Source organism: Helianthus annuus, chromosome 2 (assembly GCF_002127325.2).
Source record: "Helianthus annuus cultivar XRQ/B chromosome 2, HanXRQr2.0-SUNRISE, whole genome shotgun sequence".
NCBI classification, from domain to species: domain Eukaryota; kingdom Viridiplantae; phylum Streptophyta; class Magnoliopsida; order Asterales; family Asteraceae; genus Helianthus; species Helianthus annuus.
The window spans coordinates 14,065,650-14,092,461 of record NC_035434.2 but is presented as its reverse complement, the minus strand read 5'-3'; the positions used below and the strand labels follow the sequence as shown (position 1 = coordinate 14,092,461).

At 39.6% G+C, this 26,812-nt stretch overlaps 2 protein-coding genes and 1 non-coding gene across 3 annotated transcripts; all 3 read right to left on the bottom strand.

Moving 5' to 3' along the window:
- Positions 1-1,121: 1,121 nt before the first annotated feature.
- LOC110886127 lies at positions 1,122-3,513 on the bottom strand. Its single transcript, XM_022133888.1, has 3 exons — positions 3,303-3,513; positions 1,811-2,648; positions 1,122-1,677 (listed from the first exon to the last, which is right to left on the bottom strand). Exons 1-3 carry the CDS (start codon positions 3,511-3,513, stop codon positions 1,122-1,124), a joined length of 1,605 nt encoding a protein of 534 aa, XP_021989580.1.
- A 56-nt stretch (positions 3,514-3,569) lies between these two features.
- LOC110886137 (extensin-like) lies at positions 3,570-4,016 on the bottom strand. Its single transcript, XM_022133900.1, has one exon. The coding sequence runs from the start codon at positions 4,014-4,016 to the stop codon at positions 3,570-3,572; it is 447 nt and encodes a 148-aa protein (XP_021989592.1).
- A 10,034-nt stretch (positions 4,017-14,050) lies between these two features.
- Positions 14,051-14,157, bottom strand: LOC118489915. Its single transcript, XR_004887927.1, has one exon. It is a non-coding gene; the product is annotated as a small nucleolar RNA R71 (small nucleolar RNA).
- Between the last annotated feature and the right edge of the window lie 12,655 nt (positions 14,158-26,812).

The following is a 26,812-nucleotide window of genomic DNA, read 5'->3' as shown; positions in this document are numbered from 1 at the left end:
GACATCTGGTAAACGTTTCTAAAGGGAATACTGGGTAAACTGTTTATTTGGGATGTTGGTTATTGAACACAGTATAAATCATGTAAGACCCCATACATCTACCGTGTTGCTGAAGAAGCAACGAGGTATTTAGTTGATAGCGCTATTATTTTTGGCACCCTCACACCGGGCCGAAAGGACGGACGTGAACTAATTACCTGGACTTCATGACCAATGCCTAGTTAGAGGCATTGGGGTTGGGCATTCTCATCGTGTACATATAAGACCCCTTACATCTATTCAAGGTTGTTTGATACCTTGACCTCATGACCAATGCCTAAATGGAGGCATTGGGGTTGGGCATTCACATAAGTCGCCACATACGGTAATCGAGTTAATAACAACATCAAATCAAATTATTGAACTGTTGAACTGTTTTATGCACATACCTGGTAACTAAACGTGTTAACAAAACTTTGAACTCACCAACGCCGCCTGACACACTTGTCTGCATGCTTGCAGGTCGTTAGATATCTTGGATTTAGGAACTTGTTGTCTGGAGTAGCTGGAGTGGTCATGGGTCGACTGGAGGGATTCATGTGATTGAAATATTGATATCATACATTGGTTTTTGAAACAGTTTAACATTGGTTTACTATTTGCTTCCGCTGAACATGTTGGTTTTCATTTAAACTCGTTGAAGGTATTTTACATTAATAATTAAGGATTTTATTTTGAAAGTTGTACGCGTTCAATGTAATTAGTGGCTCGTTATTGGTAAGTCACACGCCTAACAGGGACATTCCCTAAGGTGGTAATTTGGGGGTGTGACACATTCAATCTCATTTTTCTATTGCCGAATGTCATGTCGACCGTACCAAATCGACAATCAATCACGGCATGAGCGGTGCTAAAAAATGGCCGACCCAAAATAACATTTTGTTGTTATTTTGGTCCGCGGATGAGTAATCTAAAACTAAAAAGTCAACAGGATAGTAAAACTCATCAACTTTGACTATGACATCTTGCACCATCCCTCGGGGTAGCTTATGAGACAAATCAGCTAGAACCACCGTTGTCTCAACCCGTGCTAATGGACCAAAATCATATTGGTCGTATAAGCCCCCAGGTAAAATACTTACTCAGGCTCCGAGATCTAACAACGCCTTTGATATTTGAAAATTCCCAACTTGAATATTTATCAACGGCGTTCCCGGATCTTGGAGCTTAGGAGGAAGATCCCCTTTAAGCACCGCACTAACTTGTCCGGTCAAATCAACCCGCTTAGGCATCTTTTTCTTTTGTTGCCTCTTTTGTGTGCATAATTCTTTTAAAAATTTAGCATAAGCGGGCCCTTGTTTAATTGCATCAAGCAAAGGAAGGTTAACTTTAACTTGCTTGAAGACTTCCCACAATTCCTCTTTTTGAGGACCCCTTGTTGAAATAAAATTTTTCTTACCCGGGTCAATTAAAGCCGATGGAAATGGGACTTGGCTTGGTCCCCCTTCCTCATTTTTATCTTTTAAAATTTCACCCAACCCCGGTTTTTGAATTACTTTTTCAACATTAGAGTCCTTAGACACAATTGATGGTGAGACTTCATCCTCATCACTTTCATTTCCCGTAATATCCTCAACCACCCCATCAACCAAACCCGGTGACAAGTTTGCTTTAAATTCTTTTCCATTTCTTAAGACACTAACATAGTTAATAGGAATATATTACTTGATGAGTTATGGGAAGGATTACCTTAGTGTCGCTAGGAAGTTGACCTTTACCTTTTTTCAACTCCGCCACCTCTGTTGCTAGTTAACCCATTTGAGTTGTCAACGTTTGAATGCTCTTGTCACGAACTTCATCCTTTTGCATCCGAACCTCATCAAGTTGATTCCTCTTTTGCATATCTTGTTGCATAACTCGGAGCATATCCATAACTTCATTCCCGCTTGATGAAGTTTGACCCGAAGAACCACTTTGACCACCCGATTGTTGAAATTGACCTTGGTAGCCAAAATTGTTTCTACCTCGATAATTACCTTGGTTGCATTGTTGTTGACGAGGCGCGAAATTTCCTTGGGCTCCTTGGAAATTTGGGTTGGCTTGATTCGTCGGGTTCCCATAACGAAAATTGGGATGATTCCTTAACCCGGGATAGTATGTGTTCGAGTTCATGTTGAAATTATGACCACCCCCTTGAATAGCATTCACCTCCTCTACTTGATCTTCAACCACTCCTACCAAACACACTTCCGCTATATGACCTATTTCATTGCAATTAGTGCAAACATTGTACACTTGATTTGTAGTTTGCACACCTCCATTTTCTACCCCATGAACTTGTGGTCTTGTAATAACATGCCTCGCCCGTCTCGAAGATTGAGCCTTCCTTTTCGACGTAACCGCCATTTGCTCTAAAAATGCCCAATCATCATGCTCAAAATTGGTACCAAATGTATCGTTAGTAATTGACATTAAATCACGAGCATCCTCTGAACTCAACCCCTCATGAAAAGCATTCAACAACTCCCAAAGTTGTATACCATGATGAGGACAATTTTTCAACATCATATTGAACCGTTTAAACGCCTCATGAAACATTTCCCCCTGTTGTTGTTGGAAACTCCTCAAACTCCGTCTTGCATCATTGGTCTTTTGAGCCGTGAAAAACTCTTCCAAAAACCATTGTTACATGTCGGCCCATGTATAAATTGATGCGGAAGGCAAAGTATGAAACCACCTTTTTGCTTTATCTTCCAAGGAAAATTGGAAAAGAACCAACTTAACATCATCCGAAGAAAAGCCTTGCCCTCCAATAGTATTGCAAATGGAGTCATATGTCTCCAAATGGAAGTATGGTTCTTCCGTTGCTAACCCCTTGAACTTTGGTAAACTTTGAAGTGCGGTCGTTCTAACCTCAAAAGTCCTTCCATCCGAGTGATGAGGAATCACCACCGGTGAAGGGTGATTAGTGATAACCGACCTAAAATGAGCTTCGATCCCCCGCACCACCTCTCGGTGATGTCTTCGTGGAGCACCCAATGGTACTCTTGGGCGACCCATTTGCCCTTGCATTGGCCCTTGAGGTACAAACTGTTGTTGATATTGAGGTTGTTGCCAGAGCCGTCTCCGAGAACTATTGAAATAATTTGGGCCTCGGGCGAAATAAAAAATTGGGCCCAAAATTGTGGTAAGGGGAATGAATTAAACAAAATTACACCTTGATATGATCTTTTCCACTCCACCACCAACACTTTTATGTATAATATATATGAATTCATATATTAAATATATAATTTACTATATATATAAAAACTTATAAAAACCTTTCGGGCCCTTTGAAAATTTGGGCCTCGAGCGACGGCACGGGTTGGCCGGCCCAAGAGCCGACCCTGGTTGTTGCATTTGTGGTTGCTGCACCGGCCTTTGGAGTTGAGGTTGTTGATATTGTGGATGAGCTTGTTGTAAAGGCATTGGCCGTTGAAACTGTGTCCCATGTGGCCGAATTTGTTGGATCCCCGTTGGTGCCCTACCCATTTCTTGAATTTGTTGCAATTGTTGTTCTTGTTGATAAACTGTTCCTCCTTGAGGTCCTAAATTTCCTCCATCACCTCCATAATAATCCCCTCTTCTTCATATCCTCTAAATTCTGCTTCATACCCGTCATCAAATCCATCTCCTCCTACACCCAAAGATTGCACAAACTGAGGAGATGAATAGTGACCACCCGGTTGGTTCGGTGGTCGATATGTAGAAGTAGTATGAATAATGGTTGAACTTGGTGGTATTGGGTAGGTAGAAGATGATTGACCGGAAGCTGGGAAAAAGTATGAAAATGGTGGAACAGTTGAGGAAGGGCTATAGGTGAGAGTAGGCTCGGTTTGGGTAGTGGTAGGTGATGTGGTGTTGGATGGGTCAACTTCATGTGTTGGAGTAGGATTGGTGGTGGAATTTGGAATGGTAGTATTTGGTGACGGTTGTGATGAAGAAGGTACAAAAGACGGTGTAGGTTGACCCGTAGTGGGAGTTTGTGGATCCATGATGTTTTTAGGTGTAATAGGTGAAGTGGGTGAACCAATGATCTCGTTTTCTCATACCAAAACTCGATTTTACTGCAAAGTTCTTTTAATTTTCGAATCAAACGCTAATGGTGATGACTTGTGAGAGCCTTTAGTATGCATACGCCTGTAGTACCTGCACACTAAACACAACCAGCGTAAACCCGAAAATAACAAACCAAAGCTACTAAATTAACATAGACATGATTCATGCATAATTGTTTGTTGTGATGAAAGGGAACTAAGTACTCGGATTAAGAAAATGCGAGGTTGTTACCCGATAACCAATTAACTAATATCCAACCCTAACCCCTCCCATGATATCTTGATTGTCAACGACACCAAGAACGTACGGTTTAGATTATGATCAAAACATCAATCAACAATTTACAAACAAACATTCATGCACCATAATAAACTAAACAAACATTTTAAGTTCATTATTCTAGAAATACGGATAAAAGCACAAAAGTCTTAGAGAAACCTTCAACCTAGGATGATCACCGAAAGTTTAGCCACACATCGCTTGGTGAATCATCATAACACAAAGTTTAATGTTCATACGAATCAAAAACACAAACCGAATGTTTAGAATTGTTCACAAACACTAGCACAAGCCAAAATTCGCCCTAGAACTTCTGCAAAACGTCCCCAATGATGAGATATCTGAAAAGGCACTTGAAAACGGCTCTAAATAGGGCAGTTACACATTTTCCGTCAGAGGCTACCATAACTTACGGTAGCTACCGTAAGTTACGGTAGCTATAAAGTCTTTACGCTAAGTTTCTACTGCCTTACGGTGGAGACATTTTGTTTCAGGGGCTACCGTAAATTACGGTAGCTCCCCTAATTTACGGTAGGGTCCTGGCTTCTCCTTTTTGTTCTTCATTCAACTCCTTGGAAAGCCCGCTTTAATCCAGTTCCATCCAAAGCTGCGTTTCCTTCCTTTTAAGCCACGAACATACCTGAAACACGAGCAACTGTAGTTATCTAATTCAAGACAATTACATGATCAAATGAGGGATTAACATATCTTTTAACACACTTAAAGGTTGTCCCATGGACCACCCGTCAATGGGCAACCCATGGGGGCAAAGCGGACAATATTGGTGGTACAAGAGGCCGGATATTACAAATGGTTTCAGAGTTACTCCTGTGTCGTTCGAGATGATTGGCAAACCTCATTGAGGACGATGAGTCCTTAAGGGGGGTGATTGTAACGATACCGAGAATGTTAATATTAACAAGTGTAACACCCTAGGCAAATCCCACATCGGTCGTGGCCAAGAAAGATTCTTGGTTCATAAGACATGTCCCACCTCTTAAATCACTAATGCATTTTGGGCTTAGCTGGTTCTGAGGCACATGAAAACTCCACAATTAAGTGTGCTCGGATGGAAATAGTACTAGGATGAGGCGAGATGTTTTCATCTATACAACCAAAAATAAATCCGTGAGTTCCTGGATAGACAACCCATTGGAGGAAAACAGACACTATTGGTGGTACAAGAGGCGAGATGTTACACTAAAACTACTAATCATGATCAAACCTATGTTGATTCGTTGTCTAACACATCCAACTAGTCTAACTCGCCACCCCACAGTAAGTTTATCTTTTTGATTAATTGTCGTAGCATTGGCTATGATATATATTTGTGTAAACTTTCTCCCAATATAACATGTTGATAGCATTGTACGTTTTGGTATCTTTAAAATCAATTGCCTAAGAAAATGTGCTATTTCGAGCCCCAAATTTGACAGTTTTGTAGGACTATGATCCCACTTGATCCACACCAACACTTGCTCAAACTTCCCATATATAGGGTTTGTGTCCCTTAACCAGTGGGACCCTCACTCGCCACTTTCTTACGTGTCACCCACCCATCCAATTGGGTTTAAGGATTACAACTCATGCTTTTCCCTATTTCCCCATCATATTTTTGGCTTTATCATTTTCTTGCTTTTCTAAGCTTATCAAGCATTGAGAGGTGTGACTATGTGAATTGTAATATAATGCAAATATTAATGCTGTTTTCGTAAATAAATATTGTTAAAGATTGTTCAATTTGTTTATGTATAACTAACTTGATTTTAGGTTAATCACATAGCATTATTGTTTACTAGTATGTACATGGACCGAGTATAACAACCTAACATAGATTTTGAATAAACCGGAATTTTTCTTAATAATTTCCATCAAGAGATTAATATTACTAGTTCATTTTTGGTACGACAAGAAAACATCAAACGACCACCACATAGAACTTATGGGATTGAGTTTAGCCTAAGTGTGATTCAAACACGTTAATATATACATTTAGCTAAACATGTTGGTCTCAGAAGACGTCTTTGCGGATTGACCCATTTATTTTTATAAACCCTTTAGGATTAGGATGTATTTATAGTCAACAACATTAAAAGAAAGGAATGAAGGAATTTTGTAATACAAATGTGATTGTTTCATAATTCATAGATATGTATGCTTTGGGTGTATATTTGTAGTAATTGAGCAATAATATGCAAAAACATAAAAATGGGTTTAATGGGTTATCTCCTTGTTAATCCACGAATACGTGAGTAGTATAAGCGTTCATGTGTCTAACACAATTTTTGGGTTCATCTATAATTTCTATGTTTATGTCGGAATTCAATATGTGTGAACACGACGTGCGTAACACCCCTAGTTACAAGAGGCCAAACGATAAGTATTAACTAATTAACGTTTTTTAATCTATAAATGAAGGAAATTATGTGATTCTAAGGAAGATGCCATTAAAGTCCATTTCGAAGCATGATTTATTGGAAGTAAAAGCGAAAATGCAAATGATAAGGTGTGTTGCAAAACAATGTGCTTTATTTTGGTGATTTTATTGCTTTTTATCAAAATTTTCCAATATGGGGTCTGGAGTGCAGCCTCCTCTTCGAATAAAGTTTACGGGATATATCTGTAAACACTATTTGCGTTATTGGGACCTACCAAAAAAGATTGTGTTTTTGGCTTATTGTACATTAATGACACTTTTTTAGTTTGAATTCGGTGCAGGTTGGGTCAAATTGACAAAGCCATTGGAGTTAAGATGGTGTTACTCTTGAGTCCCGTCAAAGACGGATTTAATGTGATTTAAGTCATTAAAAAAAGAATTAAATTTGGATTCGGTTTTTTAATATCTGAATCAAATTCGATTCGACTTTGGTATCAAATATCAAATCGAATAAATATTTTGCGACGACTTTGGTATCGAATATCGAATCGAATAAACATTTTGTTATTTTCCATTCGATTCGTTTCAAAATACGAATTCAAATTATCCATATTATTTTTTAGTACACAAACAGCTAAAAAGGGCATCAAGTTCTTTTTTTTTTTGAACGGCCAACAAACTCAATCCCGAGCACTCTCGGGGCACCCACTGGACAAACGGAGTACTCCGAGAGTAACCCGAGTCCACCACCAATTCCGGGGAAAACCCGGTAACCCACCCGCCCGTAGGCACGACGGTGAAATTACCGGTAAAACCCGTTTGGCTCAAGGATCCAACCTAGGTTTCCCTGGGTCTCCTATCATTGCCCACCAATGCCTCACTCTGCACCAAGTGGGAGTCGAACATGCATCTCTCAAGAGAAATGCAAGCCCTCCACCACTTGATCTAGAGATCATTGGCGGCATCAAGTTCTAATAAGCAATTAATATCCTACCCAATAAGCAATTACCCAAAAATCACTAGATGTCTAAAATTCAAAATCTTTAAGCTAGTAATCACATCTAAGCCTCTAGCATTAAATTTGGATCATCCAAGCAATCTAGATTGTGGTCTTTTTCACTTTTTATAGGTTTTAGAATTCATATAGGACTAGGTATCTTTCTAAATCACAATGATATCACTTTCAGATTGAAATATTTTATTTGTACTAACGTCGATTCTATTAGATAATTCAAAGGGAAATACAGAAATATTATGCAAGTTATGTTATGAAACTCTGCACCAAAATAAGATCAAAAACCTTCCTTATTATATAGGGGGCAAACCACACAATGTTTCTATTAGATAATTCGAAGGGAAATTACTACTTATAACTTTATTGAATAACGAAGTTGTTGTTGATCACAATTACTAACAAGCTTTCCCATTGTTAAACATTATAACAAAAAGTTTTTATAGCGATACACCCGATTACAACTTGCATCTCTACTTTGTAGTTGAACCTTGAATTGATAAACTAGAAACCATATGAATCTCTAACTTGCAATTGAACATCGCATCTCCAAAATAAGACCAAACATACTTATGCTTGTAACTTTAAAATAAACAAATCATTAACTTTATTACCACAATGTTTCATCCTAATTAAATAGAGAACCAAACTCTTATCTTCCAATGACGAACTAAAGTTGTGAATATATCAAAACACGTCAATAAACAACTTAATAATAAAAGAAATTTTCAGAAAGTACTTCAACTTTTTAAGCAAATCAAGATCATAGGTCCCACCGATGTATAATTTCAATAACTTAATAATCACCTAATTAAAGATACTATATCGAGTAGTGGCGAATTCATGCATTTTTTTCATAAGGGGTGCGAAACATTTTTAAAATTTTTAGTCCCCTAGGCATATAAGTAAAAAATCGGTTCGTATAGAAACAAAAGAACATCAAACTAAATTTATATAATCATCAAAAACACGTCAAACATTGTTACAAACATAAAACGTCGCCCAACGGGTTTTCATTTTTTAAAATCTATACAAAACATCATCTAAAGCTATTTTCTTAAGCAAGTTTTTCTCTATATAACATATACAACTATCACTTAACGTCCCTACTCATGGTTCATATCACAAACAAATTGATCCATAAGTTCATCGCTCCATAACATAATGTTTCATTTTAATTTTCAACTATTCAAGCCCTCAAAATCGTGTGTAATCACCCTAAAAATCATCTAAACAACCATAAAAAAACGTCAAAACACACAAATTTCAAACATATTTCAGAAATTTATTACCCTTTTTCTCCTATAATATCAACTAAAATTTTCAAAAAAAAAACATAAAAACTTACCCTTTATCGGATTCCGGTTGGTTTGGTGTCGGACGGCGGCGGTTTGGTGTCGGAAGGCGGTGGTTTGCGGCTGCAGATGACGTGCTGTTGTGGTTGCTGCTGTGTTCGCTGATCGCTGGCAGGAGATGACGCAAGAGAGGGAGGGCGGGAGGAATTCCAAGGACTACTGGGCTTATTTTAATTATTACAGTTTAAACTTAGATTGAGTTTGGTTAATGGGCTACGAATTAGTGGGCTAGTTATGTTTAAGGAAATAGTGGGTTAAGGTATTTGGTATTTAGGTCAAGTTGAGTATTATAAGTTTATATAATTTAGGTAGTTTTTTTTAAATGGGTATTTAGGTTAAGTTGGGTAGTATAAGTTTATATAATTTAGGTAGTTTTTTTTTTAAATCAGAGTTTACTAAAAAAAATAAAATACAAATCGATAACACTTTTTTACCTAAGGTGTGCGGACGAAAAATTCTAAGGGGTGTGGATGAAAAATTCCAAGGGTGCGGACGAAAAATTCAAGGGGTGCATACGAGATTTTCAACAGAAATAGCATTGAATTTTTTTTCCGAGGATGCACCCGTCAACCTTGGCTGGGGTTGGGTCCGCTCCTTGCTATATCAAAGCCTTAACTTAACATAAGAAAGAGAGAACAATAAAACCACAAATCTTGTATTTAGTACAAGTAAAAAAGATATCACCATAACAATACACAACCCAAATACATAACAAGACTTTCATATTTAGAATTATAAGTTATAAAATGAAATTTAGATCTTTACATTAGGGGTTGGGATTTGGTACCGATACCGTACTGTACTGAGCCATTTTAGGTAGTAATTCAGTATCCCCTTTTTTTCATTTTTTGGGATGTGTACTTTCAATTTCATACCAGTTCAGTATGGTACGGTATTTTAGGTCTTCAAATCGGTATTATATCGTATTGGCCACTTTCGGTACCGGTACCCACTTTTTGCGTATGGTGCGGTATTTTGGATATTCAAATACCGGTATATGAAATTCGAATTTCCATCAAATTAATTTAATTCAAATTCACCCTAAAGGATAAATTATATTAGTTTTGTTTTTAAACTAAAACAAACAATTTATAAGAAATTTTAGAGTTTGGCCCAAATTTAGAAGGTTTTTTCCATGTGTGTGTATATTCATGTATTTATAAATGTGAAAGATATATATATAGGTACGGGATCAGGAGAGAACGGTGAAAAGTGTGAGAACGGTGAGAACGGATCCTGGCCCAACACGTGGCAGTCGCTAATTGATATGCAGGGGTACGATTGTCCTTTTATACGTTCCCTCCTTATTCGCGTTATAAATGTCTTTTAAATTAAAACTCCAAAGATTTCTTGTTAGCTGTTACCTCCTTTGCAAGCTTTCTCAGATCTATGGCGTCTAACGTGGATTCTGTTCGACAAAGTAAATTCGATGACATTTCCTATTTTTGTTCCAACAAATCATGCAACAGATATGACGTTTTGTTCTTTTACGCTTGTTTCATTTTTTTTTAATTAGTATTTTCATAATGTTTGTATGATTTCAATGGCGTTGTTCAATTATCCAATTAATCGCGTTTTAATTTGTAGTTAAACAATTACTAAGAACTGATAATTTGGAGTTTTCAACATTACTTTTAATTGTCGTTTAGGATCTAGTATATTTCTTATGTTTTTACGATCATCGGCGTTTTACATCTCTTTGATTAGTTTTGAATATTATTTAGTAGTATTTGTAAACATCAGTTATTACTATTTGTTTATTTGTGTAAATATCAGTTTTGTTAACTATGACGTTTTCATCATGATGTTATATTTTTGTTAATTATTTATGTTGTTAAGGGTTTTTAACTATTCATCTCATGGCGTTTTCATTATAAAGTCACATTAGTATTTTTGTTAATCAATAAAGTTATGGTGTGCGTATTTTGGCATTTTCATCATGGCATTTTCAAATTATGTGTTTATTATGTCTTGTTTATTATTCAATTAATGGCGTTTTAATCTATAATGTTATTACGAGACATTTTCTATTTTTAATGGCGTTTTTCTGATTTTTCTGTTCCTCACTGTGTTTTCTTAGACGAAGTTGCTTCCTCGAGTCAAAGGTTTTGCCCCAAAACTGGATTACCATTTATCATTCCTGACGTTAGTGAAGAAATAAAGCCCACAATGGACATGGTATTCACAAGCCTCGATGATTGTTATTTAATATATGTGAAGTATGCCAAGGAGTGTGGGTTTTCAGTCAGGAAAGGGACTACAAAGACAAACTCTAAAGGTATGTTACATATTAAGTATTACTTGTGTACGAGATCTGGGTTCTATATGGACAAGAAGGTTGATACGTCGAACCCCAATTGATGTGTGTAAAATGCAACATATAAATCACATCAATTAAGGCATAAAACTAACCCTTTTTAAGTACTAATGTTGGAAAAAGAGTGTTTTTGTCTTCCTTTTGTATTTTCAGGATGAAATGAGCTCAAATTCACAAAAGAAGCAAAAAGACAAATAATTCTAGCATAAATACAAGAAAAGGAATAAAAGTAGACTGCCCGGACCCTGAACAGCATCCTCCAAAGCAAAGAAGAGAAAACAGAAGACTGAACACGCCCCGTGCTCAGCCAGCACGGAGCCGTGCCCAAGAAGCAGCATAAAAGACAAACTTATAGAAGCTTCCATTGCCCACCACGGGGCCGTGTCCAGCGGGCACGGGGGCGTGGTGAAAGTACAGCAGGCGCATTAATTGTAATTGCGAATTACAATTAATGAGGAGAGAGAGTGTCAGACGGGCACGGGGGCGTGTCCAGCGGACACGGGGCCGTGCCCAGTCTTCTGTTCAGCCTATAAATAGGGGTGCTTGGTTTCATTCCATCTCATCCCTTGGCACACCACCTCTCTCACACTTCATCCACCACCCACCACCACCATAACACCATCATCCACCACCATCATCCATTGTCCATCGTAGAGTGTGTGAGTCGTCTCGGGATCCAAGATTGATCGTAAGAGTTCTTGACAATCAAGGCCATGTTTGCCTAAGTCTCTTACATCACTTGGTGAAGACAAGTGTTTAGTATAATACTTTTTATTTTCAATCTTTTGCACTTTTTATTTGGTTTTGTATTAATGACTTTAATAACTAGTTACTTATGTTGAAGGTGATCTTTCCTTATCGTTTGTCCGTGGTGTCTTGGCATTATTTTACTGTCTATATAAAATAAAAGATTTTCACCATTCATATCTCCACGGTCTATATGGAGGTATGTTGGCTACCTGGTCGGGGGTTAAGGGAACGGTTTGGTAAGGGTCTTGCCCTTGTTCAGCGTTTAGAGGTCCTGCTTGGGACCTGGGTCAAATTTAGTAGGATCTCCTTCAATGCCCATAGGTATTGGATGGCGGGGATCCAAACTCTTTGACCCCCTCATAAGTTAACTACTATTAATATTATAACCCGGCTATTTAGGACTGTATCCCTGCTGACTCAGACTACTTAGTCGAGGGTAACGTCACCGCCGAAAGCGGGGCCTACCACAATTTGCATTAATAACTTAATTCATTATCTTTCAATAATCCGACCCTTTAGGATTGTATCCTTGCTGACTCAAACTACTGGGTTGAGGGTAACGTCGCCTTCAAAAGAGGGGCCTACTACAATAACTAAGATAATCTCTTAAACAAGTGCAAAAGTGCGAAAATAATCAAAGGTTATACTAATACACGTGTCGGATCCAAATGATTCATCTTGTCTATCTGTTTTATTTTATTTTTATTTTTCAGCATTTAGTTAGTTTTTATTTTCTTAGTTTAAAAACATTTTTCTTATTTTTTTTATTTGATTAGACGTTGAGGATAAACCGGTATTAAAAGCTCTTGTGTCCTTGGACGACCTCGGTATCTTACCAACACTATACTACGTCCACGATGGGTGCACTTGCCCATATGTGTGTTTAGTGTTAGTGAATATCGTGTTTTTATAAATTTAAAACTTGGCTAAAAGTGTAAAAAGGGTTTAAATATACATCAAAAATATATTACAGTACACACGCATCAAGTTTTTGGCGCCGCTGCCGGGGACACAAGGATTTTAAGAAAGTTAGGAATCAACGGCCTAATCATATTTTTATTTTTCTTTTTAATTTTTAGGATTTTTCTTAGTTTTTCAGCTTCTGCAGGGCTCAGCACGGGCCGTGCCTGGTCGGACACGGGCCGTGCCCAGCATCGTTACTGGCAGTTTTTTTTGTTTTCCAAGTTACAGAAGGCTGACCACGGGGCCGTGCCGGTGCAACACGGGGCCGTGTCCAACTTCCAGTAACTGGGATTTGGAAAACAATCACTGAAACTCCGACCACGGGCCGTGTTCGCTAAACACGGGGCCGTGGTGAACCTTCTGACCAACATTCTTTTCTGTTTTTATTGCAGGACTTGGAACCCGACGCCAACCTCACGTAGTGTATGAGCTCCAGTTCCAATAAAGACATAAAAGAACCACTAGAAGAACCCGAACGCTTTCTCAGAAAAAGGTTAAAAGCCAAAAACCAAGAGAAGGTTTCGGGTGATCCACCTCCAATGGCGGACCAACGTACCCTTATGGATTATCTACGACCCACCGTAGGTAATCTAGGCGCCGCTATCAATGCTCCTAATGTCGAAGCTAATAACTTCGAACTCCGGCCGCATTTGATACAAATGCTCCAAAACTCCGCAACCTTCCATGGGCTTGCGGACGAGGATCCCCATCTACATATAACTAATTTCTTGGAAATATGTGATACCTTTCGGATCAATGGAGCATCAAACGACGCCATCCGCCTCCGTATGTTTCCCTTCTGACTAAAAGACCGAGCGAAAGCTTGGCTCAACGCCCTCCCAGCTGGATCGGTAAACACCTGGGATGAACTAGCCCAAAAATTTCTATATAAGTATTTCCCTCCCGCTAAAACTGCTAAGTTAATGACTGAAATTAATACATATTCACAAGAGGACGGGGAATCCTTATATGAAACTTGGGAAAGGTTCAAGGAGCTATTACGCAAGTGTCCCCATCACGGCCTTGCAATATGGCAACAAGTATCCACTTTCTATAATGGATTGTTGCCACACACTAGGCAGACACTTGATTCTAGCTCCGGGGGACTTTTAGGTAATCGACGCCCACACGAAATATATAATCAAGTTGAGGAAATTGCTCAAACCAATTTTCAATGGCACACCCCCCGGGGAAATAAATCTATCGCCCCGGGCGCCCATAAGGTCGATGAAAGCACTTCTTTACAAGCCCAAATCGAGGCCCTTTCTTCAAAGATAAAAAAATTGGAAATGACAAAAACAGTCTCGGTTATGGCTTGTGAAGGGTGTGGTGGGTCACATGAAAATTGGAGTTGTATGAAAGAAACAGACGATCAACAAGAAATGGTAAACTACATTGATAATAGACCTAGGCCGTCGGGTCCCCCAACGGGAACTTACAACCAAGGATGGCGAAACCACCCAAACCTTGGTTGGAGGGAACCCGGCAACAGTAGTAACCAACAAACCCAACGAACAAACTTTCAACAACCAAGAAATGAGTCACAGAATTTCACTCAACAACAAAGTGGACGAGAAAGGCTCGAAGATACTGTATCTCGCCTCATCTCCGACACTGAAAAGAAAAACTCGGAAAGATTTCTACAATTAGTGTCAAATTTTAGAAATCAACAAGCTAGTATTCAAAACATAGAAAAACAATTAAATCAAATAGCTCAAAATTTTGCCGAGAGACCACAAGGCGCATTACCTAGCAATACCGAAACAAACCCAAAAGCGCAAGTTCACCTCATCACGCTACGAAACCGCACCGTAGGGCCTGCAGAAGTGCCACCGCCAACAGAGGAAACAATACCCACACCTCTGCAGGAAAAGAACTCCCCTCCGTCACCAGAGCCTACCAAGGCTCCTCGAGTTCCATACCCCGGTAGGTTAATTCGTCAAAAGACCAATGAGCAATTCGCAAAGTTCGAAAGTCTGTTAAAACAATTGCATGTCAATATTCCTTTTATCGAAGTCCTGACCCAAATGCCCAAGTACTCTAAATTCATGAGGGACTTCCTTACACATAAAAAGAAAATTGAAAATTTGCAATTAGTCAATTTAGGCGAAGAATTCTCTGCCCTCGTACTCAATAAACTTCCCCAAAAGAAAATCGATCCCGGAAGCTTCACGATTCCCTGCTCAATAGGGGAATCGCCCGTTCGTAATGCCTTAGCCGACCTTGGGGCTAGCATTAACCTCATGCCCTCATCAATGTTCAAAAGACTCGGCTTGGGAACCACGAGCCCTACAAAAATGAGCATACAACTCGCTGATCGATCCGTCAAATTCCCATAAGGTGTCATCGAGAATGTCTTGGTAAAGGTAAACAGATTCGTTTATCCAGCTGACTTTGTCATACTCGATATGGAGGAAGACACCGAGGTCCCCCTCATACTAGGGAGACCCTTCCTTGCCACCGCCCAAGCAGTGGTAGATATGAATGACGGAACACTCACCTTGAGGTATGGGGATGATGAAGTAAAGTTCGGAGTTGGGAAGAGAATAGAGGACGACGACCCGGTCAATTACATGAAGGTTATTGATTCGAGCTTGGATGCTGCTCTCCGACGGTGTAACATGGGACGCCAGGCATCCCACTCAGAAAACATATAACCTCGCATTGGGTCTAGCCAAGGACCCTTATAAACGTGGCGCACCACGGAGGCATTCCGCGGAACTATCCTTAGTTTATTTTAATCTTTTAGTTTTAATTTGCAGAAATAAAACACACTCATGGTGGTAATGGATGAAAAAAGGAACGAGAAAAATGGCCCCATGCACAAAGAACAGAGCAACCCGACACAAATCTCCATCACAGAAGGCTCAACATGGGCCGTGCCCAACCAACACGGCCCCGTGCTGAGCCACCTGCAGAAAAACGCCCAGTTCAGGTAACTGGACACAGGCCGTGTTCAGCGGACACGCCCCCGTGTCCAGGCTTCTGTCTTATTTCTTTAATTTCTGTTACTGGCACCTGACCACGGGGCCGTGCCCGGTCACCACGGGGCCGTGTCCAGGATGCCAGTAACATAAATCTTTGCTTTTTAACCCACTTTTACACATTCTAATCAACCGAAAATCTTATTTTTGGGACACATTGAGGACAATGTGTAATTTAAGTGTGGGGGGATGCTAAAACCTTGAATTTTGCAAATCCTAATTACAAGCCTTACACAAAACTCTATGGGAACCGCTAAACACCCTAATTTTTTTTCAAAAACTTTTCGTTTTTTTTACTTGTCTTGGTTTAATTTGGGAATAACAAGTTCTAAAAAGGTTATATTTTTACAAATTTACAACCGATAGCGTCGTGATAACAAAGAACCAACATAAGAAAATTACGAAACGGCATAACAAGTCTAGTTAAAAATTCGATTATATATACTTGATCGCATTAAAAACCCATTCCCACAAAAGTGAGTTTTGAGCCTTTATTGAGCATACAAATATACATCTTTAGACTAAATGCTCATTTTTCGTTTCTTGTGTGAATAGCCGCTTGGTTCTTACAACTCTGGAACTTGCCACGACGATACATTCCCGGTCCTTACCAACTTAAACCCAAGTAAGTAAGTGGTGGAGGCATTAGGACTAACCATATTTTTCTTTCTACACCATTATTTTTCATTTTTTTTTACCACCTACCCAAAATCCCCCTAGTTAGCCCCTTTGAGCCTAAACCTTTCATTTCATTACCCTAAAACCCTTTTTACCCACCAAAAACCCTTTTTTATTTTTTCAACCTTTATTTTAGTAACAAGCTCGGTTTTTCGTAAGCTCGCTATTTTATGTGACTTATCAAAAAAAATAAAAAAATAAATATATATGATGAAATCAAAAACAAACAAAAGCTATATAAAAGCTTGTTTGGAGAAATACTTCAAAATAAAGAGTCACTAAAAACAAGGTGTGTCACGAAAACCGACGCTTTTTACGATTTTCGCCCTTTTACTAACCACTAACCCAACCACCCACCTTAAACCCAAGCCTAACCCTTCACCCAAAAAGTCCTCTTGATATTTACAAAGGTAAAAAGTTAAAAAGGAGGAGGATTGATTGCTTGGCAAGCCTATGGAAGGCGTAAGTTCCATGCCGCTCTCGAGTGATTCACTAAAAATACACCTTCGGCCGAGTGTTGAGTGATTCCCCGTGAGGTATGTGAACTTGTATATAAATGGAATTTTAATAAGGCATGCTATGCCCGAATAAGTAATTTATCCCGTGAAACGTTCTAAATAATCATAACGAATAGGATTGTAAATAAATAAAAATAAAACTTACAAAGATCTTGGATTCCCGACACTCTATGACAAGCCAAAAACTTTCTCTTCTACATATTCCATTTGGGAGTGTAAGCCACATTTAAAGAGTTTTGCTTGAGGACAAGCAAAAGTTCAAGTGTGGGGGTATTTGATGTGTGTAAAATGCAACATATAAATCACATCAATTAAGGCATAAAACTAACCCTTTTTAAGTACTAATGTTGGAAAAAGAGTGTTTTTGTCTTCCTTTTCTATTTTCAGGATGAAATGAGCTCAAATTCACAAAAGAAGCAAAAAGACAACTAATTCTAGCATAAATACAAGAAAAGGAATAAAAGTAGACTGCCCGGACCCTCAACAGCATCCTCCAAAGCAAAGAAGAGAAAACAGAAGACTGAACACGCCCCGTGCTCAGCCAGCACGGGGCCGTGCCCAAGAAGCAGCATAAAAGACAAACTTATAGAAGCTTCCATTGCCCACCACGGGGCCGTGTCCAGCGGGCACGGGGGCGTGGTGAAAATACAGCAGGCGCATTAATTGTAATTGCGAATTACAATTAATGAGGAGAGAGAGTGTCAGACGGGCACGGGGGCGTGTCCAGCGGACACGGGGCCGTGCCCAGCCTTCTGTTCAGCCTATAAATAGGGGTGCTTGGTTTCATTCCATCTCATCCCTTGGCACACCACCTCTCTCACACTTCATCCACCACCCACCACCACCATAACACCATCATCCACCACCATCATCCATTGTCCATCGTAGAGTGTGTGAGTCGTCTCGGGATCCAAGATTGATCGTAAGAGTTCTTGACAATCAAGGCCATGTTTGCCTAAGTCTCTTACATCACTTGGTGAAGACAAGTGTTTAGTATAATACTTTTTATTTTCAATCTTTTGCACTTTTTATTTGGTTTTGTATTAATGACTTTAATAACTAGTTACTTATGTTGAAGGTGATCTTTCCTTATCGTTTGTCCGTGGTGTCTTGGCATTATTTTACTGTCTATATAAAATAAAAGATTTTCACCATTCATATCTCCACACTCTATATGGAGGTATGTTGGCTACCTGGTCGGGGGTTAAGGGAACGGTTTGGTAAGGTCTTGCCCTTGTTCAGCGTTTAGAGGTCCTGCTTGGGACCTGGGTCAAATTTAGTAGGATCTCCTTCAATGCCCATAGGTATTGGATGGCGGGGATCCAAACTCTTTGACCCCCTCATAAGTTAACTACTATTAATATTATAACCCGGCTATTTAGGACTGTATCCCTGCTGACTCAGACTACTTAGCCGAGGGTAACGCCACCGCCGAAAGCGGGGCCTACCACAATTTGCATTAATAACTTAATTCATTATCTTTCAATAATCCGACCCTTTAGGATTGTATCCTTGCTGACTCAAACTACTGGGTTGAGGGTAACGTCGCCTTCAAAAGAGGGGCCTACTACAATAACTAAGATAATCTCTTAAACAAGTGCAAAAGTGCGAAAATAATCAAAGGTTATACTAATACACGTGTCGGATCCAAATGATTCATCTTGTCTATCTGTTTTATTTTATTTTTATTTTTCAGCATTTAGTTAGTTTTTATTTTCTTAGTTTAAAAACATTTTCTTATTTTTTTTATTTGATTAGACGTTGAGGATAAACCGGTATTAAAAGCTCTTGTGTCCTTGGACGACCTCGGTATCTTACCAACACTATACTACGTCCACGATGGGTGCACTTGCCCATATGTGTGTTTAGTGTTAGTGAATATCGTGTTTTGTATAAATTTAAAACTTGGCTAAAAGTGTAAAAAGGGTTTAAATATACATCAAAAATATATTACACTACACACGCATCACCAATCAAAAGGAGCGATTAGTGTGATCCAACTTTTCAAAGAGGACTGATTGTGGTGCATTGTTATGTGTAATTTTTGAGGCTGGATCATGGAAGGTGTATAAGTTTGTCGAGGAGCGCAACCATGATCTTGTTGAATGTCCTGATAAGCATTTTCTTCCAACTGAACGACACCTCACTCAGCTCCAGAAGCATGTTATACACAACATGCCTAAGTTGAATTTGGGTCTCGTCAAGGCATTTAATGTTATGAAGACTTGTTTTGGCGGTTTTGAAGACGTGGGTGCAAGTAAAGTTGAATTTAAGAACTACAAGAGGCAAATTAACTTGTTTATAAGGGAATATGACACCAATATGGTTGTGAGACATTTGGATGAAAAAAAAACATTCTCAACCTAATTTCTCATACGATTACTTCACAGACAAAGATAATCGTTTGAAGGCACTTTTTTGGTGTGACGATCAAGCCAAACGTAATTACCACATGTTTGGTGATGTGATTTCGTTTGACGCCATGTATCGTTCCTACAAGTAATATTTTAGAATTCAACTTCTTCTGTTTTTTTTGGCGTTTTTTGAGTTTACATGCAATGGCGTTTTTATGAGTTAAATCCAATGGCGTTTTTATGAGTTTACATGCAATGGCATTTTATGAGTTTACATGCAATGGCGTTTTATTATGGTTTTAGTTCTCATGGCATTTTCATATGCAGATACGCTATGGTGTTTGTACCGTTCACTGGTATAGACAATCATCACTGCAAAGTTACATTTGGTGCTGCATTATTGGCATCGGAAACTGCTGATACATATATTTGGTTGTTGAGAGTTTTTCTAAAAGCTGTTGGTTCTCAACCAAAAGTTGTTGTCACTGACCAAGATCCAGCAATGAAGAAGGCTCTTTCTGCTGTATTTGTTGACACGAGGCATCGGTTATGCATGTGGCATGTGATGCATAAACTTTCTCTGAAGGTTGGTATGCTTATTTTTACCTTTGGCGTTTTAGGATACAGTGCATTTTAAAGTACATTTCGTTCTGTACCTTGTTACTGTTTTTTTAATTAAGTTTTGTCTTTGTGTAATATATATGTTTTTTATGCATGGTGTTTTCGTGTTATACATAGGTTGGTGTTAGGCTATGCAATTCCACCAATTTCAAAGAACGTATTTGTGGTGTTGTGTGGACGGATATTCTCACACCTGAAAATTTTGAATCAGAATGGGAAGTGGTTATCAGAGAGTTCAATTTAGCAGGTAATTACTGGCTATCTGATATTTTTGCACTCAGGGAATCTTGGATACCTGCATACTATAGAATGGAAGAGATGACGGGTCTTATGCGAAAGACATCGAGGTCGGAGAGTGAGAATCATTTTTTGGTCAGTGTACAATTCGAAAGCTACTCTAGTTGAGTTCATGACTCATTACGAAACTGCAACAGAAGCACAGTGTCACACGCATCGGAAAAATGATCATGAATCTCAATACAAATGACCCCAGTTGAAGCTGAGCTAATTGGAATTGCGGATTGCATAAATCAATGTTACGAAGATCAGCCCGATGAGTTTGTTAACTTGTACATAAATGATTTCCAGCAGCCTTGTACATCCTTATTTAAGGTAAACAATGGTGTTTTGTTTTTTATATGGCGTTTTCGGTGAATGGCGTTTTGTCATATCCATTGTGCTTTTTTAATTTTTTTAGACAAACATTCTCTGCATGGCGTTATAGAGATATTGTTTTTGGCGTTTTTTCAGGTAATGTTCCGTAAGTCTGATTGCACATGCAGTTGCTCATGCAAGCGTTTTGAGCAGTTTAGTTTGCATGTAAACATATATTCTATGTTTTACGAAATAGGACATTAGGGAATTTCCAAAACAATACATTTTGAATAGATGGCGCAAAGAGGCTTCCCCAAACTGCTCTCTCGAATACTCAATTAGTCGTGAATATATGACCGAGCTTGATCCCGATGTGCAAAGTATGATGCGCGATATTATTTTTTCAATGTAATATACTTTGAACCGTTTATCTGGTAATAAAGAGGAGCTATCCTTATACAAGGATCATGTTCAATCTTATATGAAGAAGGTTCAAGATTTGCAGATTGTTGCTCCTCCCGCTAGTACTAGGGATAGATTTGCCGAGATAACTGGTCAATATAAAAACGACAAGAATCCGATAAGAGTCCTTGTTGGGTATAAATATAAAGGTTCTGTTTCTCGGAAGCGCCTGGAATCTAAAAAGGAGATAGCAATCGAGAAAAAGAAATCAAAGTCGAAACCCGGGGCCAAAGAAAGACTATGTCAGAACTGCAAAGGCTATGGACACTACGCATCGACATGCAAACAGGTCGTAACTAAAAGAAGATCGACAAGGTCTTCGAGAGCCAGTAAAGAGTAGTTTGGCATTTGTATTTTTCATTCTTACAAAACACACACAGATTTGGTTTTCGAGAGCCAGTGAAGAGTAGTTTGGCGTTTTGTATTTTTCATTTTTACATAACACACACTGATCTAAGTTTGGCGTTTTACATCATTCTTTATACATCATTTTTTTTCATCTTTTTTTTCGACCTACTTATTCATAGCATGCTACTTCGAAGTTACATAACAAACAATATAGGATCGGACAAGAAAATCAAATGCCAAAAAAAAAAAAAAAAAAAACAATGCCACTAAATAAAACTACCATAAACCTCTAATTTTAGTTATGCTAAACTCAATAATGTTTTGCTAAACGAGATGGACAACATTGTTAATCCTCAGTCAAGAAAGATGTCTAACAATGTTGTCCATTCCGTTCAACTAAACTTTACTGAGAACAAAACTGAATCTCAATGAAATGACGTTTTTGAAATTTTGTGGTTTTTGTATGTTTTGGCGTTTATATTGAGGATTTTGCCCATTACATTGAGCGAACGTTTACTGAGAAAATTGTGTATCTCAAAGAAACATGGATTGGAATCTTTGATATTTGGGATTTTGGCGTTTCTAAGATGAATGGTATAGAGGAAAATATGGCGTTTGGGGTTTTTGTGACACCCCGTTGAAACACGCTAGCTTGGCAGTGGCTGCTTCAACTTTCGGGACGAAAGTTCTTAAAACTTGGGGATAATGTGACACTCGAGGTTTTTCCGAACGATCACCTTGTAATATTTTGTGTGTATATATATATTATTAAATGGAAACGTGATTTTTGCATGATATGTATGTATGTATGTATGTATGTATGTATTATGTATATATTTATATGAGAGCCGAAACCACGACCCGAGACCATGACTCGCAACCGGGCGGTTGCGAGTGGGCCTCTTGGTTTCGAGTGGCCCTTGGGTCGTAACCGGTTTGGGCCGAAACCCCCAAGCCCAACCCGAAACACCCCATATATATATATCCCACCTCCTCCTCATTTCCTTCATTTGTTACACCAAACAAACACACACCTCTTCTATTTTCTCTCAACTAAAAACCCCAAGCCAACAACATCCAAACTCTTCCAAACTTTCGGTTCAAGCTCAAGGATCTCGGACGAGGAAACTCGGTCAAGACCAAATTCGGACACTCCATCTTCTCGGTTCTCTTTTCTTTGTTTTCGGCTCCTCCTTTCATAACCGGTTAGTGTTATCTTTGTGTATCTTTTGTGTATGAGATTTATGTTGGTTAAATGAACTAGAAGTATTATGCTTGGTTAGAAATACTATGCATGATTTTTAGGAAGATTGTGAAGTTTTGACTATGTGTGTTAAACCCTATGTATGATACTTGCTAACATGCTTAAATGGTTATGGAATAATGGTTTAAGGATGTTTAGGGCCAACCGAGTTATGTTAATGCCACTAAGTGTATGTTTTACTTGTTCTTGCATATTAATCTTGTTAGAAATAGGTGATTTTCGGTCCAAAAATGTGTGATTATGTTAACATGAAAACCCTAGGAAAAACTATGAACTTGATGAACTTGTTGAAGATAGTTTGAAGATTTTAAAATGGTAATGTTTGATCTATTGTTGTATATGGTCAAAATTAGGAAAAGTGTTTGTAGAAACCTTATTGGCTGTTTCCAAATATGGGTCTGATTTCATATGTACAATTTGGACTGTCTTTTCTGCATCATCACGTGTATATGAAAGTGACAGATTACGACTCGCAACGACAGCATTCCGACTCGCAACGACGGCATTACGACTCGAAACCACACGGTTGCGACTCGCAACCAAAGCATGACAAGTCGAAACCACGAGATTTCGACTCGAGACTACGACGGTTGCGACTCGCAACCAACACGTGACAACTCGAGACCACGGTTGCGACTCGCAACCACAGCGTGACAAGCCGAGACCACCTGGTTGCGACTCGAGACCAGCTGGTTGCGAGTGGGCTGTCCATTTTGGTTATTGGGCCATTCTGTGTTAACTTGGGCTATCTGTTAAGTGGACTATGTGTTGCTGTGTTCTGTTTGACTGCGTTACTGTTAGGGCCGGCCCAATAACCCCATGACTATTTACTTGTATGCATGCTACGTGCCCGTATGTGTTTTACGTGAATGCTTGTATACCGAACCTGACCTATACCGGTAACCATGTTAGGACGTGGTGACCAACGTGATTGGCAAGCAACCTAAACCTACCGAGCAACCCAAGGTGAGTTCACAACTTAAAAGCATGCGTCCCGGTGGTTTGGGACACGAGACTGACAACCCTATCCCCTGGTAAAAGGGGATACCATTTACATACCTTCCCTAGTTATTGGGAACAAAACTTACTTTTCCTTCCCGGGTATTGGGAAACCTTTTGGTTAATTACTGTTTATACGGATTGCAACTAACAGCACTAAACGAAACTCTATCACTCAAGTCCCTACTACAAATACCGATTAGTCGCCGGGTTCAGGCGAGCGGGTTATTAGTTGATAGCGCTATTTAGGTGTTTACCAGCCTCACACCGTGCCCTGGTTTGGGACGGTCGTGAACTAATGTACTCAGAAATCCGTCAATGATGATAGAACATTGACATCGGGGCATCCTGCGGATACGCAACGGTTACCTAGTGTTCGGTATTGGAAAAACAGTTTAGTCGCTAACTTTTGGGGTAGCTCCCCAGGGCATGTATAAACGGATAATTTAACCGGTGAAACAAGTTTTTGGTAATTAAAACTGGACAACTAGTGAACTCACTCAGCATTATTGTTGACCCCTTACTGCATGCTTTGCAGGTAACCAGTGACGAAGGAGCTTGCAGCTTGGGGACGTGTAGTGTCTGTTCACCCCTGTGTTGGGTGTTACCTCATTTTGAATCATGAACTTGTTTTAAACTACCTTACTTATGCTTCCGCTACTTAGTACTGTTTTGAACCAAAACTTTAAACTCTGAACTTAATATTTGCTAAGCTTACGAATAGTAAGTATTACTTTTGTTATCAACTAAAGTATTCAGTATAATTGGTGGCTGGATCCTGGTCAGTCACGCCCCCGAAGCGGGTGTTATCCGCAGGTGGATTTTGGGGGTGTGACAGATTGGTATCAGAGCCATTGGTTATAGTGAACTTGGTTTTAAAAAGGGGAAAATCTTTTTGGAGAAAACCAGACTATAACCCGTGACTCGTGACGACACTACACTCCAAGTGCAAGGCTCGACATATTTGACCTCATAGCTCGGACCAGTGTTTACTTGTTGCTTACTTTATGTTTTCTGTTATGCTATACGTACTAGTGTGCCTAAACTAGATAGATACACCTCTCTCTTCTATCTCATTCTCGCTACACTACGACATCACACTCATACTGTGTTTTCTGGTTATGAAGACAATGAGTGGACGCGGAAGAGGAAACATTAACATGACGCAGGCTCAGTTCACTAACCTGCTCAACATAGTGGCTGCGGCTTTTGCAGCTCACCCTATAGGTAAGCTCGTTGTTTTAGGATGTATAGATCCTACCGCCACATCGACTTTCCGCCTCTAAACCTATACGCTTCGCTTCTCACGAACAGGTCAGCAAGCACCTGCGCAACCACCAGTGTGTACTTTCAAAACTTTCATGGATTGCAAGCCTCTCCCTTTCAACGGCACTGAGGGTGCCATAGGTCTACTGCATTGGATTGAGAAAATTGAAGCTGTTTTTGCTGTTTGCGAGTGTCCCCCTGCAAATTGGGTGAAATTTGCTACTGCTACGCTTGAAGGAAGCGCGCTTTCTTGGTGGAAGGCGCAGATTCAGATGTTTGGGTTGGAAACTGCAAATGCTACGGCATGGGAGGATTTCAAGGATATGATTAAGGATGAATACTGTCACCGAGATGACATCCACAAGCTTGAGAATGAGTACTATGAGCTCAAGATGGTTGGGTCAGAGATTGAAACCTACACCAAGTTGTCCAACGACTATGCTGCTCTTTGCCCAAACATGTCTCGACCAATGTATCGACGAATCGAACTGTACATCAAGGGTTTGGCTCCTGAAATTCGAAGCCATGTCACTACAGCCAACCACACTACCATTCAGCCGATTGTTCGACTTGCTCACAAACTTACTGATCAGGCCGTAGAAGAGGGCCGGTTGCCCAAGAGGATCAATGCTACTGTCGGAACTTCTAGTGACAACAAGCGTAAGTGGGAAGGAAATCAAAGCAAGGATGCTAACCCCACTCAGGCCCCAGCACAGCAAAGGAAAACTGAAAACAACAAAGGCACTCAGCAACAGGGTGGCTACCGGGGAAGCTACCCTAAGTGCAACAAGTGTAACAAGCACCACAATGGGGCATGTAACAAGGGCCAGTGTCAGCGATGCCACAAGATGGGGCACGACGCCAAGGATTGTCGAAGTCAGTTCCCAGCTAGACAGAATCAGCAACAACCCCAACAGCAACAGCAGCAGGGAAACAACCGGGCATGTTTTAAGTGTGGAGCTGAGGGACACTTTAAGAGGGATTGCCCTGAACTGAATCAGAATCGCAACAATAATCAGGGAGCTGGGAACAACAATCAGAACAACAATGCTGGGAATGGTGCTAGAGGAAGAGCTTTCGTGATTGGAGCTGGTGAAGCAAGGAATGACCCCAATGTCGTGACGGGTAAGTTCCTACTCGATGATCGTTATGTTTCTGTGTTATTTGATTCCGGTGCCGATGCTAGTTATGTGTCCCAACGTATTAGTAAGAAGTTTAAGCGTCCGCTTTCGCTACTAAGTTCTCCTCATATCGTCGAGTTAGCTAATGGTAGAAACATCGAGGCCTCACATGTTGTCAAAGGCTGCAAACTAGAGTTGTCTGGTCAGACATTTAGTATCGATCTTTTCCCTGTTACTCTTGGAAGCTTCGACGTCGTCATTGGTATGGATTGGTTATCCAAGCATCGCGCTGAGATCCTTTGTCAAGAGAAAGCAGTTCGTATACCTCGCCGTTCTGGCAGACCCCTCATTATACAAGGTAGCAAAAGTGGAGAAATCTCCGGCGTTATTTCTTTCTTGAAAGCCCAGAAGTGTTTACGAAAAGGGCACACCGCTATCTTAGCACTTGTTACCAACACGCAGGAAAAGGG

Coding starts and splice junctions, on each gene's coding strand:
- LOC110886127 (XM_022133888.1), bottom strand. CDS start 3,513: ATGGGTAGGGCACCAACGGGGATCCAACAAATTCGGCCACATGGGACA. Junction 2,649..3,302: donor ATTTTCAAAGGGCCCGAAAG/GTTTTTATAAGT, acceptor GGTTTTTGGAAG/AGTTTTTCACGGCTCAAAAG. Junction 1,678..1,810: donor CGTGACAAGAGCATTCAAAC/GTTGACAACTCA, acceptor TAACTATGTTAG/TGTCTTAAGAAATGGAAAAG.
- LOC110886137 (XM_022133900.1), bottom strand. CDS start 4,016: ATGGATCCACAAACTCCCACTACGGGTCAACCTACACCGTCTTTTGTA.